Here is a 22071-nt window from a genome sequence, read left to right as displayed (position 1 = left end):
GCCTATCTTGATATTTGACTACAGGATTTAATTTGCAAAAAGCATCTAAGTGCAATAAGAAGAGTTAATATAGATCAGAGGGACTGTTCTAACAGCTTACAGTGCTTTTCCTAATAACACAGAGTGGAGGCCCAGTATTTTCTGGAAATTTCAATGAATTTCGAGGAATTGATTTTAGACTTATATAAAGGGCTTGTTGATGAATGAGCACTTTGGAATAACTGTCGGTGTATTTTACTGGGTCCCATGGCAATTGACTCCGTCCCCTTTCCATCTCAAATGATCTTGCTTGCCGTACTCCTTTCTTTCTTCTTTACTCTGTCCTTGATTCCTCTCTTGCTGGTGTTTGTATTCACCCCTCTTTCTCTCTCTCTCTCTCTCTTTTTTTTTTTTTTTGGACATCTAGGATTAAATTTTTAGACACACCTGAGAGGTGTGAAGCTTTACAGGAAAAGAAGAAGAGAAGTTCAGCCCCATTTTCACTGTCTTTTTTTATCTTCCTTACTGCTTTTCTCCTTCTCCAGAAAAATTGTGAAAGTTATTCTGCAGCTGCTGAGACAAAGTATCACAGTTAGACTGGTTCTTCAGCTCTTCAAGGACCCACTGTTAGCATTCATGAGTCATGAGGTCTTTTACCCAGTGTATTTAATAGGTGCTGTTATTAGGCATTTAATAGTCCTTAGAAAACCTTGGAAGTATAGTTGAACCCATAAGAGAAAAATGATGGTAATGGAAACAAGGCACGGTGGGCTTGAGACGCATTTCTCTAATGACTAATGATGCCGAGCACCTTTTCATGTGCTTACTAGCCATTTGTGTGTATTCTTTTTTGGAGAAAAGTATATTCACGTCCTTCGTCCAGTATTTCTTTTTCCAGCTTTACTGAAATAAATTGATACGTAACATTACGTAAGTTGAAGAAGTAAGGAATAAGGATTTGATACACATATATATTACAACATGATTACCACAGTAAAGTGAACACATCATCTCACATAGTTACAGTTTATTTTATCTTATTATTTTATCGTGGTGAGAACTTTTACAGTCTGCTCTTATAGCAACTTTCAAATATACCTTATTGTTAACCGTATTCACCATGCTCTATATTATATCCATATGCTTATTCATCTTCTAACTAGAAGTTTGTATCCTTGGTCTAACTTCATTCATTTCCCTCAGGCCCTACCCTCTAACCCAGCATCCACCAGTCAGTTCTCTGTTCCTATGAGTGGTTTTTGTAGATTCCACATGTAAATGAGATGAAAGTATTTGTCATTCTCTGTTTGACTTAATTTCACTCAGCACAATGCCCTCAAGGTCCATCCACTTTGTTGCAGATGGTAGAATTTGCTTTTTCTTCACAGATAAATGCTGTTCCATTGTGTCTGTATGGATACATCCTTACACACAATCGTTTCCTCTACTGTGAAGAAGTTTTCTAGTTTGATATAGGTCCATGGTTTGGTTTGGTTTCATTGCTTGTGCTTTGGCTGTCATATTCATAAAGTCATTGGCATGTTCACTAAAGAGCTTTTTTGTATGTTTTCTTCTGGGAATTTTATGGTTTAGGTCTTACATTTAAATCTTCAGTTCAAATTAATGGTTGAGATTGGCATGAGATCAGAGTCCAGTTTAATTCTCTGGCACGTGACTGGTTTTCCCAGTACAATTTATTGTAGAGACTACCTATTCTCCATTGAGTATTCTTGGCTCCTTTGACCTTATATGCATGAGTTTATTTCTTGGGCTCTCAACTCGGTTCCATAGATATGTGTTTTATGTCCATACCATACTCTTTTGATTACCGTACCTTTGTAATATACATTGAAATTAGAAGTGTATTGCCTCCAGTTTTTTTCTTTCCCCGAAGTACATTGGTTATTCAGGATTCTTTGTGGTCCCATAAGAATTTGAGTGTTTATATTTCTGTAAAAGATGCTGGTGGAATCTTGATAAAGATTGTATTGAATCCATAGATTGCTTTGGGTTGTATGGACATTTTAACAATGTTGATTCTTAACCTTATGAACCTGGGATATCTTTCTACTTATTTGTGAGTCTTCAGTTTCCTTATCAATATCTTACTGCCTTCAGTGTACAGATCTTTTTACCTTATTGTTTAAATTTATTCCTAATTATATTGTTGTTTTTGATATTATTATGAGTGGCCTTGTTTTCTTTCTTTTAAAGTAACTTGTTACTGTATAGAAATGCAATTTATGTTTGTATGTTGATTTTGTGTTCTGCAGCATTACTGAATTCATTTATTAGGTCTAACAATTTTTTTGGTGGAGTCTCTTGCATTTTCTGTAAGTATGATTGCATCATCTGCAGGCACAGACGTTTTTACTCATTCCATTTTGATGCAGATGCCTTTTCTTTCTCTTGCCTGATTGCTCGGGCCAGGACTTCTAATGCTGTTACTATAGGAATGGTGAGAATAGGCCTCCTTGTCTTGTTCTTGATCTTAGAGAAAAATCTTTCAACCTTTTACCATTGAGTATGATGTTAGCTGTAGGCTTTTAATATGTTGGAGTACTTTCCTTCTGACCTGATTTGTTGGGAGTTTTAATTGTGAATGACTATTGAATTTTGCCAAACACTTTTGCATCTACTGGGATACTCATAGGATTTTTTTATTCTATTCATGTGATGCATCATACTTGTTGATTTGCATACGTTGAACCATCCTTGCATCCCAGAGATGACTCCTACTTGATCATGGGGTACGAAGCTTTTAATGTGCTATTGAAGTTGGCTTGCTGGTGTTTTGTTGAGAATCTTTCCTTCTGTATTCATCAGGGGTATTGGTCTGTAGTTTTTTTTCTTGTAGTGTCTGTATCTGGCTTTGGTATCAGGGATAACAGTGGCCATGTAAAATGAGCTTGGGCATGTTACCTTTTCTTCAGTTTTTTAAAAGAGTTTGAGAAGGATTGACATTGAGGTTTTAAAAATATTGGGCAGAATTTGCCAGTGAAGCTATCTGGTCCTGGTATTTTTCTGTTTGGGGAGGTCTTGGTGACAGATTCAATTCTCTACTTGTTGTTGATCTGTTCAGATTTTCTGTTTTGTCATGATTCAGCCCTGTTAGGCTATATGTTTTTAAGAATGGATCCATTTATTTTAGGTTGTCTAGTTCTTGGTATATAGTTATTCATAGCCACCTTTAATGATCCTTTGTATTTCTTTTTGGTATCAGTTGTAATGTCTCCAGATTCATTTATAATTTTATTTATTTGGGATCTGTCTTTTTTTTTTTTTTTTTTTTTTTGCTTGTCTAGCTAAAGGTTATCCATTTTGTTATTTTTTCAAAGAACCGGGGGCACCTGGGTGGCTCAGTCAGTTAAGCATCATCTGACTTCAGCCCAGGTCATGATCTCACCATTCGTGAGTTTGAGCCCTGCGTCGGACTCTATGCTGACAGCTCAGCATGGAGCCTGGAGCCTCCTTCAGATTCTGTGCTTCCTTCTCTCTCTGCCCTTCCCCTGCTAATGCTTTCTCTCTCTCTCTCTCTCTCTCTCTCTCTCTCTCAAAAGGAAATAAACATAAAAAAAAATAATTCAGAGAACCAGCTCTTCTTTTTGTTAATAATTTGTTTTATTTTTCATGTTCCCTATTCCATTTATTTCTGCTTTAATTTCTTTTGCGTTTTTATTTAATTCCAGTTAGTTAACACATAGTGTTATATTAGTTTCAGGTGTACAGCCTAGTAATTCAACTTCCATGTATCACCTGGTGCTCATGACAAGTGCACTCTTTAATCCCCATCACCTATTTAGCCCATCCCCCCATCCACCTCCCCTCTGGATTGGAAGAACAAATATTGTTAAAATGTCTATACTACCCAAAGCAGTCTACACTTTTAATGCAGTCCCTATCAAAATACCAACAGCATTTTTCGTAGAACTAGAAGAACCAATCCTTAAATTTGTATGGACCACAAAAGACCCTAAACAGCCAAAGCAATCTTGAAAAAGAAAGGCAAAGCTGGAGGCATCGTAATTCCAGACTTCAAGTTACATTACAAAACTGTAGTGATCAAAACAGTGTGGTACTGACACAAAAATAGATACATAGATCACTAGAACAGAATAGAAAATCTGGAAATAAGCCTGATGGCTATATGGTCAATCAATCTTTGACATAACGGGAAAGAATATCCAGTGGGAAAAAGACCATCTCTTCAACAATGGTGTTGGGAAAACTGGACAGCTACATGCAAAAGAATGAAACTGGACCACTTTCTTATGCTGTACACAAAAATAAATTCAAAATGTATTAACTACTTAAAAGTGAGACCTTAAACCATAAAAATCCTAAAAGAGAACACAGGCAGTAACTTTATTGACATTGGCTATAGTAACTTCTTTCAAAATATGTCTCCTGAGGCAAGGGAAATGAAGGCAAAAATGAACTATTGGGACTACATAAAAATAAAAAGCCTCTGCACAGTGAAGGAAACAATCAACAAAAACTAAAAGGCAACCTACAGAATGGGAGACGATATTTGCCAATGATACATCTGATAAGTGGTCAGTATCCAAAATTTGTAGAGAACTTGTAAAACTCAATGCCCAAAACCAAATAATTCAATCAAAAAAATGGGCAGAAGGCATGAATAGACATTTCTCCAAAGAAGATACCTGCTTTAATTTTTCTTTTTGTCTTTCTTCTAATGTGAAGACAAGTTTTTTATTTTTATTTTTTCTTGTTCCTTGAAGTGTCATGTTAGGTTGTTTGTTGGAGATCTTTTTTGTTGATGTATACTCCTTTGTTTTCTTTCAAGAATTTGAAATTTTATCTTCTAAATGTCGAAGATTCATTTTGAGTAAATATTTTTTATATACTGTGAAATATGGACCCAGTCTTCACTTAAGTGTGGATGTTCAGTTGTCCCAGCGCCATTCTTTGAAGAGCCTGTGGTCTTCCCCATTGCACTGTTATGGCACCTTTGTTGAGAGTCAGCCAGCCACCAATATGTGGGTTTATTTCTAGACTCTTCTACTTCATCGTTCTGTATGCCTGTCCTTAGACCAATACCACACTGTTTTTGTTGTGTTTTGTTTTTAATGTTTATTTTTGAGAGAAAGAGTGTGAGCAGGGTAGGGGCAGAGAAGAGGACAGAGGATCCAAAGTGGGCTGTGTGCGAGCCTGATGCAGTGCTTGAACTCACGAACTGTGAGATCGTGACCTGAGCCAAAGCTCAACTGACTGAGCCACCCAGGTGCCCCGCTACACTGTTTTGATCATAAGCTTTTGATAGTACTTTGTAGTGAGATTTGAACCTTGGAAATTAGAGTCCTCCAATTTTGTTCTTCTTTTCAACGTTGGTTTGCCTAGTTGAAGTTGGTTGCAGTTCCATGGGTTTTAGCATCTGTCTTTCCATTTTTGCCAGAAAAGGCCATTAGGGTTTTGGTAGGGAATGCCCTGAACCCACCAATAGCTTTAAATAGTATTAACACCTTAACAGTATTAAGTCTTCCAATCTGCGAATACAGGATATCTTTCCATTTATTTAGGACTTTGTCTTAGACCGTTGAGCTGCTGTAACAAAATACCGCGGACTGGGTAGCTTATAAACAATGGAAATGAGGGGTGCCTGGGTGGTTCAGTCGGTTAAGCGTCTGACTTCGGCTCAGGTCATGATCTCGTGATCTGTGAGTTCGAGCTCTGCGTCGGGCTCTGTGCTGACAGCTCAGAGCCTGGAGCCTGGTTTGGATTCTTTGTGTGTCTCTCTCTCTCTCTGCCCCTCCCCTGCTCATGCTCTTTCTCTCTCTCTCTCTCTCAAAAATAAATAAACATTTAAAAAAATACAGTGGAAATTTATTTCTCACATTTTTGGAAGCTGGAATTCTGAGATCAGGGTGCCATCATGTTCAGGAAGGATGCTTTTCAGGTGTGCAGACTTCTCATTATATTCTTACATAGCAGGAGAAGCCAGGGATCTCTCTGGAGGGACTTTTGCAAGAGTACTTGTAACCCCATGGCTAAAAATACTACTCTCGTGACCTAAGAACCTCCCAAAGACCCCCACCTCCTAATATCATCACATTGGGCATTTGGATTTCAAGATACGAATTTGGGGGGTGGATACACATATTGAGGCCATAGCAGATTTCTTTAATTTCTCTCAGCAATGTTTTGTACTTTCCAGTGTATTAAGTATTGCACCTCTTGATGGATTTATCACTATGTACTTATTTGTTCTTTTTGATGCTGTTGTGAGTGCATTTTGTAATTTATTTTGACATTGTTCATTGCTAGTGTGTAGAAATTCACTAATTTTTGTGTGTTTTCTTGCATTTTGGTTGAATTAATTTGTTAGCTCTGTGTTTTTTTGTGTCTGTGCTTGGAATTTTTAGCTTTTTCCATATAGAAGATAATGTTACCTGAGGATAACAATAGCTTTGCTTCTTGGTTTTCAACTTGTATAATTTTTATCTCTTTTTCTTGCCAAATTGATTTTGCTAGCCTGTCCAGTATACTGTTTATTAGAAGTGGCACAAGTAAACATCCTTGAATTGCTTGTAATCCTAGAGGGAAAGCTTACATCTCACACTATTGAATATAATATTGGCTATGGGCTTTTCATAAAAGTTCTTCATCAGGTTGAAGCAGTTCATTTCAATTCCAAGTTTGAGTGTGTTTATCATGAAACTGTCAGATTTTGTCAGATGTTTCTTCTTTATCAAATGAGATTATCCTTTTTTTTTTTTTTTTTTTTACCCCTTCTATGAATGCATGTGTTACAATTTTTGATTTTCGTATGGTGAACTGTCTTTGCATTCCTGGGAAATATCCCACTTAGTTAGGGTTTAAATTCCTTTCGTATGCTACTGGAATTTGTTCATTACTATATTATGGAGAATGTTTGCATTCATAAATTGGTCCAGAGTTTTCTTGTGATGTCCTTTTCTGGCTTTGGTGTCAGGGTAATGTTGGCTTCATGAAATTAGGTAGGAAGTGTCCCTTTTCTATTCTTCCAGAAGACATTGAGAGTTTCTCTAATTACTCTTGATAGAATATACCACTGAAGCCATTGAATCCTGGGTTTTTCTTTATTGGGAGTTTGTTAATTACTTATTTGATCTTTTCTTGTTGTTGTTATATGCTTATTCATATTTTATGTTTCTTTGTGACTCAGTTTAGGTGGTTTATATTTTCATCTCTTTCATCTAGGGTATCATATTTTTGCATATAGTTATACATAATATTCTCTTATAATTCTTTTTATTTATGAAAGGTAGATAGGTAGTAATTCCCGTCTTTAATTTTTTTTTCTTTTTTTTTGTAATTTTTTTTTAACGTTTATTTATTTTTGAGACAGGGAGAGACAGAGCATGGACGGTGGAGGGTCAGAGAAAAAGGGACACACAGAATCTGAAACAGGCTCCAGGCTCTGAGCTGTCAGCACAGAGCCCGACGCGGGGCTCAAACTCACGGACCGCGAGATCATGACCTGAGCCGGAGTCGGACGCTTAACCGACTGAGCCACCCAGGCGCCCCATAATTTCTTTTTTTCTTTGGTTAGGTGGTGATCAATATTGTAGATCTTTTTAAGGAACCAACTTTTTTTGTTTTCCTTGATTTTATTGTTTTTTTCTATTCTCTATTTTGTTTATACCTGTTCTGTTTTGTATTGTTTCCTTCTTTCTGCTGTTTTTGATTACAGATTTTCTATACGGATTTTCTGATTTTAATTTTCTTGATTTCTGGTTTTTGGTTTTGTTTGTTTTTGGTTTTGTTTTTGCTTTTCTAATTCCCCTGAATTTTATTATTGATTCCAGTTACTCAGTGTTTTTAAATTTTTTTCTAATTTGCATTTTTTAAAGTTTTTATTTAAATTCCAGTTAGTTAACATATGATGTGTAGTATTAGTTTCAGATGTACAATATAGTGATTCAGCACTTCCATGCAACACCTGGTGTTCATCACAAGTACACATTCTGAATTTTATATTTCTGTTCTTCTGATTGAATTTGTCCTTTTTTGGTTTCCTTAAGATAAAAACTTTAATTATTTAATTTAAATTGTTCTTCTCTTCTAGTATTTGAGTTCAGTACTATAAATTTCTCTCTAAGCCCTGCTTTTACTGTATCCTACAAATTTTGATAAGTTGTATATTTACTTTCATTTGGTCCAGAATATTTGAAAATTGATCGGGACTTATTTTATTCATGTGGTATATATTGGTCTGTTGTTTAAGGTACAAGAATCTTCCAGCTCTCTTTCTATCATGTATTTCTCGTTTAATTCCGTTGCAGCCTGAGAGCATGTATTGTATCGTTCCTCTTTCAAAACATTTTTCAAAACGTGTCCAGTGGTCTGGAGTGTTGTCTGTCGTGGTGAAAGGTGCATGTGCTCCAGAAGAATTTGTATTCTCCTGCTGGATGAGGCATCCTATAATTGTCAGTTGGATGCATTTGATTGATGTTGCTCTTCAGGTCCACTGTGTTGTTACTGATATTTTACCTTCTGGATTTGTCACAGATTGATCAGAGTTGTTGAAGTGCCCATCTCTATTAGCAGAGTCCTTGTGATTTTATTAGTTTTGGCCTCCCATTTCTACATACTATGTTATTAGGCTTGTACTCGTTAAGGATTGTCTGTCTTCTTGGAAAAATGACACCTTTATCATATATAATAACCTTAATTGTGATAACTTTTCTTTTCCTGATGTTTTATCTACAATGAAAATTAATATTACTGTTCCAGCTTTCTTTTGATTTGAGTTTGTGTGTATATCTTCCCTTACCCCTTTAATCTTCATCTACCAGTGTCTTTGTGTTTAAAGTGGGTTTCTTGAAGATGAGATATAATTAGGTGGGTTTTTTTTGAAAATTCATTCTGACGGTCTTTTTAATTGGTATATTTAAACCGTTGACTCAAAATCAGTATCGATGGGGTTGAATTGAGATCCGCCACATTAGTTACTGTTTTGTGTTTGCTGCCCCTTGTCTTTTGTTTCTTTTTTTGTCTTTACTTTTTCTGTGTTCTCTGCTTTTAATTGAGCATACGTATGATTCGGTTTTCTTATAACAGAATTCCCAGATTTGTTCTCCCTTCCCCTTACAACAACACTACTGTGTACTTAATTGTCCCTAAGCTTTAATCCACTGTACGATGTTCACATTATTTGGAACAAGCTACTTATTGTCCGTTTAATGTTAATATTACTTTCACTTTTTACTTCTCTAATGATATTTATTTAGATACAAGTTTTGGACATATGTTGTTTTCCTTCTCTGCGAAGAACTTCTTTTCACATTTCTTGCCAGGCAGCATTTCTGGTGACAGATTTTCTCAAGTTTTGTTTATCTGAGAAAGTCTTTTTTTCTTCTTCAGTTTTGAAGGATAATTGCACTGGATTCAGCCTTTTAGTTTGGTGGCAGTTTTTCTTTCAATACTTAGATTTACTCACTCTACTCTCTTCTTGCTTACATGGTTCCTGAAGAGAAGGTTGGCTTAATACTTTTGAAAATAGTTTCTATTTTTTATTGTGGTCCAATACACATGACATAAAATTTGCCCTCACTATTTCAAATACACAGATAAGTGGTATTAAATACATTCATGGTTTTGTGTCATTGTCATCATCATCCATCTCCAAAACCCTTTTCATCGTAGAAAACTGATTCTTTATCCTCATTAAATAAAGTCCCTATTCTCTTCGCAGCCCCAGGCATCCATCATTCTACTTTCTATTGCTGTGATTTTAATGATCTCATATAAGTGGAATCATACAGTCATTTTCTTTTTGTTACTGTCTTATTTCACTTACTGTAATGTCCCCACGGTTGATTCATGTTGTTACATATGTCAGAATGTCCCTCCTTTTTAAGGCTGAGTAATATTTCATGTACACACACACACACACACACACACACACACATTTTGCTTATCCATTCATCCACTGAAGGCCCTTAGCTTGCTTTCAAGCTTAGCTGTTGTGAATAATGCTGCTTATGAGTGTACGCGTATCTCTTTGAGACCCCGCCTTCAGTTGTTTGGAGTGATACTTATAAGTAGATTTGCTGGATTGTTGTAAGTGTATACTTATAAATATAGTAATTCTGTATTGATTTCTTTAAGGAACTGCTTTAGTTTTCCACAGTGGCTACAACATTTACCATTCTCAATAACAGTGCGTAGGAGTTCTCATTCACCATATCTTCACCAGCACTAGTTCTTTTTTTTTTTTTTAATGCTTATTTATTTATGTTTGAGAGAGAGAAAGAGAGAGCACAGAGAGAGGGAGACAGAATCCGAAGCAGGCTCCAGGCTGTGAGTTGTCAACCCAGAGCCCGACACAGGGCTTGAACCCACAAACTGTGAGATCATGACCTGAGTCGAAGTCAGACACTCACCTGACTGAGCCACCCAGGTGCCCCATTTTTTTTATTTTCATAATAACCATTCTAATGGGTACGAGGCAGCATCTCATTATAGTTTTGGTTTGCATTTACTTAATAATTAATGATTCTTGAATACCTTTTCATGAGTTTATTGGCTGTTTGTACATTTTCTAGAAAGAAATGTCTGTTCGGTTCCATTGTCCATTTTTGAACCAGGTTGGTATCTTTTTATTTAGTTTTATGATTTTTCTGTGTATTCTGTATATTAATCTATTATCAGATCTCAATTTGCAAGTAGTTTCTCCCATTCTGTACATTGCTCTTAACTCTACTAATGTTGTCTTTTGATGTACAATTTTTCAACTTTTCATGAAGTTTGTCTAGTTTATTTTATTTCCCATACCTTTGGTGCCATATGTGAGAAATCATTGCCACATCCAGTGCTGTGAAGCTTTTGCCCTATACTTGCTTCTGACAGCGTTTTGGATCTTACATTTAGGCCTTTGATCTACTTTGAGTTAATTTTTGTATATGGTATTAGGTAAAGGTTCAAATTCATTCTCTTACCTGTGGATGTCCATTTTCCCAGCACCGTTTGTTGGAAAGACTTTCCTTTCCCCATTGAATCATCTTGGCACCCTTATCAAAAATCATTTGACTGTATATGTGAGGGCTTTCTTCGTGTCTAACTCTTCCACTGGTCCGTATGACTGTCTTTATGCCAGTTCCATGCTGTTTTGGTTGCTATAGTTTTTTTAATAAGTTTTGAAATCAAGAATTGTGACGCTTTCAGCTTTGTTCATTTTCAAGATTGTGTTGGCTATTCCAGTCACTTGTGATTCCATATGAATTTTAGGGTGGGTTTTTCTATTTTTACAAAAACATCATTGGAATTTTGGTATGATTGCACGGAATCTATAGGCCGCTTTGTGTGGTGTTGACAGTTTAACCCTATTAGGTCTTCCGATCTGTGAACATGGGCATATTTCCATTTATTTTTGTCTTCTTCATTTTCTCACATCAATGCTTTATAATTTTCATCATGTAAGTTGTTCACTTTCTTGGTTAATTCCTTAGTATTTTTTTTTATACTATTGTAAATGAAATTGTTTTCATAATTTCTTCTTCATACTATTGGGTGTAGTTTTAGAAATGCACCTGACTTTGTATCTGGCAAGTTTGTTGAATTTATTTGTTTGTATAGTTTTATTTCTGGAATCTTTATTTCTACATATAATGTTATATCATCCGTGAATAGAAATAATTTCACTTCCTTTCCAGTTTGATACTTTTTATTTCTTTTTCTTGCCTTACTGCACTGGCTAGAACTTCTAGTACTTTGTTGAACAGAAATGGCAGAAGTCCACATCCTTGTTTTTTTCCTCATCTTCAAGGAAAAGCTTTTAGTCTTTACCACTGAATATGATTTTGGCTGTTGTTGGTGTGTGTGTGTGTGTGTGTGTGTGTGTGTGTGTGTGGGTGTGTGGGTGTGTGTGTGTATCTTTTATTATATGGTGGGATTTTCCTCCTGCTTCTATATTGTTGAGCCTTTTTTTCATGAAAGGGTGTTGAATTTTGTAAAATGGCTTTTTTGCGTCAAATGAGATGGGCATGTGTGTTTTTAGCCCCTTTGTTCTGTTAATGTGGTGTCTTACATTGCTTTTTGTATGTTGATCCATCCTTGCGTTCTGGTAGTAAATCCCACTTAATCATGGTGTATTACTCTGTGAATATGCTCCTGAATTCAGTTTGCTAGTATTTTGTTGAGGAATTGTGCATCAGGGTTTATTAGTGATACAGATCTGTTATTATTTTCTTTTCTTATAGTATCTTTGTCTGCTTTTTGTGTTATGGTGATGCTGGCCTCATAGGATGAATTTGGAAGTGTTCCTTCCTCTTCCGCTTTTTGGAAGAGTTTGGGAAGGGTTGGTATTGATTCTTCTTTAAATTGTTGTAAGAATTTGCCATTGAAGTCCACCAATCCTGGGTTTCTCTTCTCAGTTCTGTTTTCCTTTAGAAATTGTCATAGTCTGGTATTAGGTACATGAATTAGGTGCATACATGTTTATAATTTTTACATATTACCACTCTATTAAATCTATTATTAATATATAATGTTCTCTTTTATACCCTTTTTTGATTTCAAGCTTATTTTGTCTCATATTTGTGTAGTCACCCCTGCTCTCTTTTTGTTACTGTTTTCGTGGAGTATCATTTTCCATCCTTCCACTTTCAGTGTACTTGTGTTTTTGTATCTAAAGTGAGCCTCTTGCAGAGAGCACTTTGTTGGATTATGGCTGTTTTATTCATTCTGTCATTCCCTGTTTTTTGAGTTGAAAGTTTAATTCATTTACTTTTAAAGTGATTACCCATAGTACAGGCTTTACTTCTGCCATGTTGCTTCTTGTTTTCTATTTTGTTCCTCATTTTCTTCATTATAGCCTTCTTCTTCTTCTTTTTTTTTTTTTTTAAGTTTATTTATTTTGAGAGAGAGAGAGAGAGAGCACATGTGCAGGTGGGGCAGGGGCAGAGAGAGAGGGAGAGAATCGCACGCTGTCAGCCCAGAGCTGGACACCAGGCTCCATCTCACGAACTGTGAGGTCATGACCTGAGCCTAAGTCAAGAGTCAGACTCTTAACCAACGGAGCCACCCAGGCACCCCAATTACAGTCTTCTTTTGTGTGTAGTTGACTTTTTGTACTTAAATGTTTAAAGCTTGCTTTATTTTCTTTTGTGTATGTTCTATAGGTATTTTCTTTGTTGTCAAAATGGGAGTTACATTTAACATCCCAATGTCATAACGCTAATTTGAATTTATACCAGCATAATGTTAGTACCGTCTGGAAACTCTCCTTCAACAGTTCTTTTCCCACCCCTTTCAGTTGTTGATGACATAAAATTATGACTTTACATATTGACCCAAAATATAAACTAATAATTATTTCAAATGAATTTAGTCTCTCAAATTGTTTAGAAAGTAAAATGTGAAGTTACAAAACAACGTTGCAGTCATACTACCTTTAGGCTGTTTTTTAATCATGTCAATATTACTGTTATAATCCAGTCTTACAATAATAGCAGCTTTTAGCATCACTCATACATTGACCTTTATTGAGATCTTTATTCACATGGCTTTGAATTTCTGTCTCGTGTCCTTCCTTTCACCCTGTACGACTCCCTTGACCATTTCTTGGAGGGCAGATCTAGTGGTAGCAGAGTCCCTCAGCTTTTGTTCATCTGGGAACGTCTTAATTCCTCCCTTACTCTTGAAAGACAGTTTTGCATGTTGTCAGATTCTTGGTTGACATTTAAAAAAAACAACTTTTAGCACTTTTATTATATCAGCCTGGGACATTTGGCCTCTAAAAGCTTTTATGTGAAATCTGCTCAGAACCTTATTGAGGATCCGTTGTATGTGACAGGTTACTTCTCTCTTCCTGCTCTCATGATTCTTTGTCTTTCAGAAGCTTCATTATAATGTGGCCTCATGTGAGTCTTTTTGAGTTTACCTTACTTGGTATTTGTTGAGCTTCTAGATGTTTATATTCATGATTTCATCAAGTTTGAGAAGTTTTAAGCCACTGTTTATTAAAATACTTTCTCTGTCACTTTCTTTTCCTTCTGGGACTCCCACAGTATAGATTTTGGTCCATTTGATGATGTTCAAAAGTTTTCTTAAGTTCTGATCACTTTCCCTCGTTTTTTTTCTTTTCTTTAGATTTGATAATTTCTAATGTTCTGTTTTTAGGTTGGCTGATTTGTTTCTTCTGCCTGATCAAACCTGCCTTCAGATCAGTTATTCACTTCAGTTCTCATACTTAGCAGCTCCAGGATTGCTTTTTAGTTTCCTGTCTCTTCAATATTTCCATTTGTTTGTACAGAATTTTGACTTTATCCACACCTACTCTGATTTTTTTCCTCATCTTCAGGAGGGTTGTTTTATACGGGAGAACCTCTTGGGACGAATGGAGGCCTAAACTTACGAACCTGTGGAGGGCCCTGTAAGACAGAACTCCCCTAGAGTTTCTGATACTTGAGTTTGCTCGCTGTGAGCCTTCAACAGATTCTGAATTACAGTTTTCTTACTGGTACTAGTTCCCCTGGCCGGCTCTTGGGGCTTCTCCTGGTGAGCAATAGTTAACCTGTATCCACCCATTTTTCTCTACAATTTTGTGGACAGCAGTTTTCCCGGAGACCTTACTTACTTGGTGAATCAAAGAAGAGTTTGTGAGTTTCAGTGTGTGTACCTCTTACGAGGATGGGAGTGATGGCATCCAGGTTCCTTTCATGGTGGACTGTAAACAAGTAGTTCTCTCAGATCTTTTTTGTTTTCTTAATGCTTCTGTTACTGATTTTTTTGTGTTTAATTGACTATAAAATATCATTTTGGTTTTATTCTCATTTCCTTTTCTGAACGTATCTAGTTACTCTCTTGGCAGCCACCGTGCGTTTTACAATTAACATCTTGAATGTGTAACTATATAGTTTGGATTAATACTAGCCTAGTATGAGCAGTGTACCAAAACTCTGCTCCAGGATAGTTTGTTCCTTCCTCTCTATGGTGTGCTCAGTGATTGCATTTTTATATACGTTGTTTACCATTAACATAGATTTATGACTATTGTCTTATGTATTTATTTTTAATCATATACATGAAAAAAGTGGAGTTAAAAAAATAAAAATACAGCAGTATTGCCTTTCACCTGTGTAGTTAACTTTACAACTGTTATTTATTTCTTTGTATAACATCAAATTATTATCTGTTGTCCTGTTACTATCTAATGTCTCAAACACTGTGTTTGGAATATTTTACTTTCTTCTTCATTTCTGAATGCTAGTTTTCCAGGATTCTTGGTTGAAAGCATTTTTTCTTTTAATGCTTTAAATATGTTATCTCACTGCCTTTGAACCTCCATGGTTTTTTTTACAAGAAATCTGCGATTAATCTTTTTATGCACTTGAAGTGACAAGTTTTTTTTTTTTTTTCTTCTCTCTCTGTCTCTCTTTCTGCTTTCCAGATTATCTCTTTGATTTTTGACAGTTTGGTTATAATCTTTTTCACTGTTGAATCCCTTGCATATATCCTGCTTCAATTCCATTGATCTTTTTGGATATGTGATTCATGTCTTTTATCAAATTGGGACACTTTTGTCTATTATTTTTTCAAGTGTTCTTCAAGTCTTTTTCTTTTTCTCTTTCTTTTTCTTTTTCTTTTTTTTTTTTTCTCAACTAGGACCCCCATTATGCTTATGTTAGTACACCTGAAGTCCAACAGTCTCTTAGGCCTTCAGTTCTTTTCCTGCTTTTTCTTCCTGCTCCTCTAACTGGACACTCTCAGTTTTCCTATCCTCAAATTCACAGGTTCTTTCTTTCACAAGATCAATTGAAAACCTGTAGTGAGTTCTTCAATTTTAGTTGTTGTAATTGTTAGTTCCAGAATTTCTGTTTGGTCTCCTTTTATATAATCTTTTACTTTATTAATATGATATATTTGTTGAGAAATCATTTTCCTTTTTGTTGTTGTTCTCTGTTCATTATTTCCTTTAGCTCTTTGAGTATATTCAATCCAGTTGGTATGGAATATTTATTTGTCTAATAATTAAAATTTCTGTGCTTCCTCAGGGATAGTTTGTTTGTTTGTTTTCATGAATGGTTCATACTGTCTTCTTTCATTCCTTGTAATTTTTTTTTTTTTTGAAAACTGTACATTTTTAATATTCTAACCGGTAGTTACCATGAAACCAGATTCTTCCACCTCTTTTGTGTCTGTTGTTATTGTTCATAGGTGTTGTGGTTGTTGGTTTAGTGACTTATCTAAACCACCTTTGCAAAGACTGTTCTTTGTTGTGTGTGATCTCTCAGGTCTCATGTCCTTTAGCTTGATGTTAGTGTTCTGATAAGAGATTCCTTAAGTGCTGTGCTTAAGTCAACTTCCCTTGATTCAGGTTCTTTTGAATCAATGATTCAGAGACCATTGATTGAAAAACCATTTGATTCTTCTAATTGTAAAAATTCAGCTATTTTCCAGAGTTTCAGCAAAGTTGACTCTGTTTTGGGTTATTTTTGTCAGCATTTCTGTGGTAGGACATGGCTTGAAGTATCCTAAATCACCATATTACTGACATCGTTTCTTTTTCATTGTTTCATTTTATAGAAAGTTTAATCTAAAAAAACAAAACAGGGTGCATAGTTTCATACAGGGTGAGGTTAGCTATCTAGCCTAAGTAAAGCAGGTATATCATAGGCAGGAGTTCAGGAAGAAATTGTGCTGTCTCAGATCCAGAGAACTGATTGAGTGAACTGATCGAGGGAGTGTGAGCGTTATGTGGTTTATCTAACATGGTGGAGGAAACTATACTGCCCGTTGGCCCTTACTAGCTTTGTACTGGATTTTAACTTAAACATTCTACATGTTGGTGACTTGATTGATCACTGTCTGTACTGACTGATCCTGAAGACTGGATAATTTCTGTTGATTCTGTGTTACTATTTCCAACAATTTTGATTTAGCGTAATAAATAGTAGATTTTAATGAATTTTTTTATTTGCCTTAAAATTTTTATAAGGATTTAAATTAAAAATAAAATTGTGGGAGCACCTGGGTGGCTTAGTCAGTTAAGCATCTAACTTCAGCTCAGGTCATGATCTCACAGTTTGTGAGTTCAAGCCCTGCATCAGGCTCTGTGCTGACAGGTCAGCTCAGAGCCTGGAGCCTGCTTCGGTTTCTGTGTCTCCCTCTCTCTCTCTGCCCTACCCCCACTGGCGCTCTGTCTCTCTCTCTAAAATAAACATTAAAAAGTTAAAAAAATAAAATTGTGTATCTTCATGATGATCTGATCTCATAATCATATTATGTTAAATTGGTAGACTCTGGTCTACCGTCTTCTGAATTACTTCATGAGCAGTGGCTTCAAAAGCAAGCATTACCTTGGGTGAATAATATTTTAAATATTTGGCTACAATTTGAAAATGCTTTCTTTAACTCCATTGTATATTTTTGATACATACATTTAGAAATTTTACATTTCCTGGGTCTGGTTTTAGGATTGTCTCATTTTAAAAGGATTTAAAGTAAAAATAGTCCATAAAAAAAAAAAAAACAAAAAACCTCCTTTTTTTTTTTTTTTTTTCCCCTCCAAATCTACAACCCTACTTGGAGGTCTCCTTCAGCTCAAACATCTTGTTCTGTTTGCTTTTATAAAATCACCCAGATGTGGTTTGTCTTTTTTGTGATATTTGATAATTCTTTGTGATATTAATTCAGATGAAAGCAGGGAAGTTACATAATGTGTCTGGTTTGGGGAGAATACTGAAGGGGCGCCTGGGTGGCTCAGTTGGTTAAGTGTTCAACTCTTGATTTCCACTCATGCAGTTCGTGAGATCGAGCCCTGCGTTGGGCTCAGCACTGACAGCATGGAGTCTGCTTGGGATTCTCCTTTCCCCTGTGCGTGCATGCTCTCTCTCAATTGTAATTGTCAAAATAAATAAACTTAAAAAAATAAAAATAAAAAAGAATACTGAAATAATGAAGATTGCCCAATATTCTACAAGTGTATTCTGCATTTATTAGTACTTCTGTGGTCAATTTTATTACCTTCGTATCAACACTTATCCATCCAACATATTTTACATAACATATCAGGCAAAGTCAATAATATAGAGCAAGGATCTTTCTTCAAGAAGGTCATATTCTACTTAAAGGAAGATGTCATGTAACAGTAGTATAGCAAATACTGTGGCGGAAATTCCAGGTGTTCTTTGGGTGCTATAAAAGTAGAGATGTCATTAGGAGATAAACAGTTAAGGAGACCCATGAAATTATTGGTGTTTTAAAAGAATTCCATGCAGAATAGCAACTTAAAAGTCATGTATAAAGACAACACAGAGTATATCTAGGAAACATTCTAGAATGGCTAATGGGTAGGATATGATTGAGAATTTGGAGAAAGTAAAATAAGTCATGATTGCTTGTGGTTAGAGAAGAGCTTAGATTGTTAAGAGCGACATATTTATATTTAAAAATTTTTTTTAATGTTTATTTATTTTTGAGAGAGACAGAGACAGAATGCGAGTGGGTTAGGGACAGAGAGAGAGGGAGACACAGAATCCAAAGCAGGTTCCAGGCTCCGAGCTGTCAGCATGGAGCCCGACATGGGGCTCGAACTCACTTGCTGTGAGATCATGACCTGAGCTGAAGTCAGACGCTCAACTGACTGAGCCACCCAGGCGCCCCTGACATATTTATATTTTAAATCTTATTTTTACAACTGGAAAGAATGGCAAAATCATAATATTTAGCCTGTTGTTTTACAGAGCAGAGAGCAGAAGTCTCAAGGAGATAGTAAATAATGTGCCTGGGTTTCTTGGTGATAGACCTAGGGGTAGAAATCAGACTTTGTATATTTTGGTCCATAGTGAAGTAACTGAGGGTTTTAGAACCCTGGTAATTAGGTTGATGAGGTAATTTAGAAAGATTATTTAATAGAAATCTCTAAAGTCCTCTTTTTCTTACTCCCCTTTTGGTTTTTATGTCTTTGCAAATTTTTTATATCTTCCATATTCCTCAGTCAAGTAAGGTATAGTTATTCATGGTAGTCTCTTAATGATCCTTTGAATTCCCATGTTATCGGTTATAGTGTCTCCTTGTTTATTTATAATTTTGTTGGTTTGGGACATTTCTTTTTTCCTTGGTTAGCTTTCCTAAGAGGTTGCCAATTTTGTTTCCTTTTCAGAGGAGCAACTAACTCTTACTTTGGTGAAGCTTTTCTATGATTTTTCTGTTCTTTATTTCATACGTTTCTGTTCTAGTCTTTATTGTTATGATCAGGCATTGTTATTGTTACTATCGTTATTATTAATTCTTAGGATCAATGTAATAGTGAGGTTTTCCTGATTCATATTAAAAAAACTTTTTGGCTTAGGTTTGTAGCTAAAAAGAGTAGTTTAACATTAGGAAAATTGCTTAATTACGAGTGGAAGAGAAGTATTAGATAAATCATCTGTTTTATATTTCAAAAGCCAGTTTTAATATTATGATACAGTACTTTGGGCCCATGATAAAATAAAATGTATTTTCTCAGTTTCATCTCTAGACACTGAAAAAGGACCTAAGCCATGTGCAGACCATAATTGTGAATCTTCCAAAAGACTGTCTAAGGTATGTTATGTGAGGCTGGAGAAAGAAAACACCATGAACATGCTCAATGTGTAAGTAAGCACTTCAGCTGTTTTAGAACACGTCAAATCCAACCCTGCACTTAGGAAGTTCAACAATAAAAATAAAACTTCAAATAATAAATGACAATAGAGTTATTTTTATGAAAAGCTTTAGAATTTAGCATCTTGTGACTATATTAAGAAAGATGATTTTTCTACTTATTGGCCTTATTTGTTGTTCCATGTAATTAGTGTATATGTATACATACATATATTAGTATGTTATATATACTATGTATATGTATATATGTATATTAGTGTGTATGCGTATATCTATGTAATTATAATTAAATCACATAGAGTCCTCTCAGTGCTTAGGCTAAAAATTATGCTGAAACTCCCAGCAGGTATTTTAATGTACTTTTCTCTCTAACATTATACTCCACGTATGTAACATACAACAGTGTTTTCCTGTCTCTAATGACTCTTCAGTGATCATAAGCACTTTGTAGAAAGGTGATATGTTTGAATACTTAGAATATAAGATTATTTACATTATGATAGTTGTAAGGGTTTCCTGTTCAAGATACAGGTATTGCATATTCAGGTCAATACCCATTACTTTTGCTCGGTGAAATTGATTGAAGGGGATGATTTCTTAACTTGCGCTTAGTAAGTATGTTTTCAAGTATTTCCATTTAAAATTTTTCCTTAGGGGTTATCTTTCACCTATGGGATAATTTTTTTGTTTTTTTGGTTTTTTTTTTAACTTTTGAAATAGGACTTATGTTATGGGGCACCAGGAACAGAGAGCAGTAAGTCTTATTTTTTTAATCTTATTTCTTAATCCATGGGTACTGTGCTAACCTTTATTATTAACACATCTTTTAGACTTCTACCAATCTTCAAACTTTTACATAGTCAAAAACCTTCATTTCTTTGGTGATGGAGTGGGAATGTGTGTTCAAGCCTGGGAATTAGGAGTAGGGAAGGAAATGGACACATTTTATTAATTTTCTTCAAGATGATCTCATGGTGCTACCCATTTGTAGTTTCCTTACGTCATTTAACATTGAGAGTCAATTTTATTTCTACTTTTTAAGTAGAAACAAAAAATCAAATTCTGCAATCCATGAAGCTTGTAATAAGAAAGGTCTGCAATTTTATTAACTCCATTTGTTCGTTTAGAATGTTATTTGGTTATATTAGGTTGCCCCTGGAACATTCTGCCCTGTGACTTTTCCTTTCATTTGGATACTTTTTATTTTTAATTTTTTTTTTTTTTGCTATTCATCTGTCCCTTTGCTTCCTTTTTTCTCTTCTGTCCTCCTTCCTGTTGTCCTTCTTTTCTTTCTTTTCTGGGCATAAAATGGTCTCTTTTTGTTTATTATCTCAAAATAAAGACTGGTGCTTTTCTGGCTTGATGGTAGTGTAATAGCAGTGTAATGGTTAGCATAATAATAAAAAGATTTCAGTAGCACCTGGGTGGCTCATTCCTTTGAGCATCCAGCTTCACTTCAGGTCATGATCTCCTGGTAGGTGAATTCGAGCAGGCATCAGGCTCCCGGTGTCTCCCTCTCTCCCTCTGCCCCTCCCCAGCTAATGCTTTTCTCTCTCTCAAAAAATAAATAAACTTAAAAAAAAAAAAGAATTCAGAATTTCCAGGCCAAAGTATTTTCAAAGAAGCATTTCTGGGGCCTTCATTTGCAGATCTGAAAAATTATTTAATATTATCTGCTTTAGTGTTCATTTGATTCGGTTTTCAACTTTAGGGCCTTTTCATTTTGCATTAGCTTCTTATTTATTACTATAAATACACTTCTTTGAACTTAGAAAGATCTAAGTAACTTGAAATTTTCCCCCAACTATGGTAAATTCAAACTTATCTTGGCATATTTGCTGCAGTGAAGATCTGTCTATCTGGCTCTTTGAAGATTTGATCCGAGTATGTTCTGTTTCTTCTTAGATGCACTGTTTTTCCACTGTTCTCTTGCATTGATCTGTTTGTTAATCCTGTGCCATCCTTTCTTCATCACTGTACCTTTACAGCAAATCTGATGTCAGGTAGTATAAGTATTTTATCTTGGTTCCTTTTCAACATTGTTTTATATTTTCTAGGTCCTTTGTATTTCCAAAAATGTCTATTTTTTATTTTTTTAATGTTTTTATTTTTGAGACAGAGCACCAGTGGGGGAGGGGCAGAGAGAGGGGGGCAGAGGATCCGAAGCAGCTAGGTGCTGACAGCAGTGAGCTGACACGGGGCTGGAACTCAGGAACCCCAAGATCATGATGGCTGGAGCCTAAGTTGGACACTCAACCAACTGAGCCACCCAGGTGCCCCTGTTTCTAAAAATTTTAAATCAGCATGTCAAGTTTCTAAAAACAATGAAAAATGCCCCAGATTCTGATTGGAGTTTCCATATATCTCCCAGTCAGTTGGTGAGAAGTGAAATTTTAATAATACGAAGTTTTCCTATACCTGATCATGTTAGTTTTTCCATGTTTATTTAGGTTTAAAAAATTCACTTTTTTTTTTTTTGGCAGTTTTTTGAAACTT

General features: G+C 35.4%; 1 protein-coding gene and 1 long non-coding RNA gene across 8 annotated transcripts in view; one reads left to right on the top strand and one right to left on the bottom strand.

Annotated features, from left to right (window-relative positions):
• The window catches only part of ZPBP (zona pellucida binding protein), a 114829-nt gene that overhangs the window by 33315 nt on the left and 59443 nt on the right, over positions 1–22071 (top strand). For 6 of the 7 annotated variants that reach the window (XR_007459959.1, XR_007459958.1, XM_049641269.1 and 3 more), the window contains one exon: positions 19439–19515. The exons of the other annotated variant lie outside the window; for it this stretch is intronic. Coding sequence is in view for 4 of the 6 variants with exons in the window: in XM_049641269.1 (XP_049497226.1) it covers positions 19439–19515 (77 nt within the window). In the remaining 2 variants the exon portion in view is untranslated. The remainder of the gene's footprint in view (positions 1–19438; positions 19516–22071) is intronic. 7 annotated transcript variants of the gene reach the window in all.
• The window catches only part of LOC125929779 (uncharacterized), a 23128-nt gene continuing 1421 nt past the window's right edge, over positions 365–22071 (bottom strand). Inside the window, exon 2 of the long non-coding RNA XR_007459961.1 lies at positions 365–882. This is a non-coding gene — a long non-coding RNA (uncharacterized LOC125929779). The remainder of the gene's footprint in view (positions 883–22071) is intronic.

Source organism: Panthera uncia, chromosome A2 (genome assembly GCF_023721935.1).
Source record: "Panthera uncia isolate 11264 chromosome A2, Puncia_PCG_1.0, whole genome shotgun sequence".
NCBI classification, from domain to species: Eukaryota; Metazoa; Chordata; class Mammalia; order Carnivora; family Felidae; genus Panthera; species Panthera uncia.
This window is presented reverse-complemented; position numbering and strand designations above follow the sequence as displayed.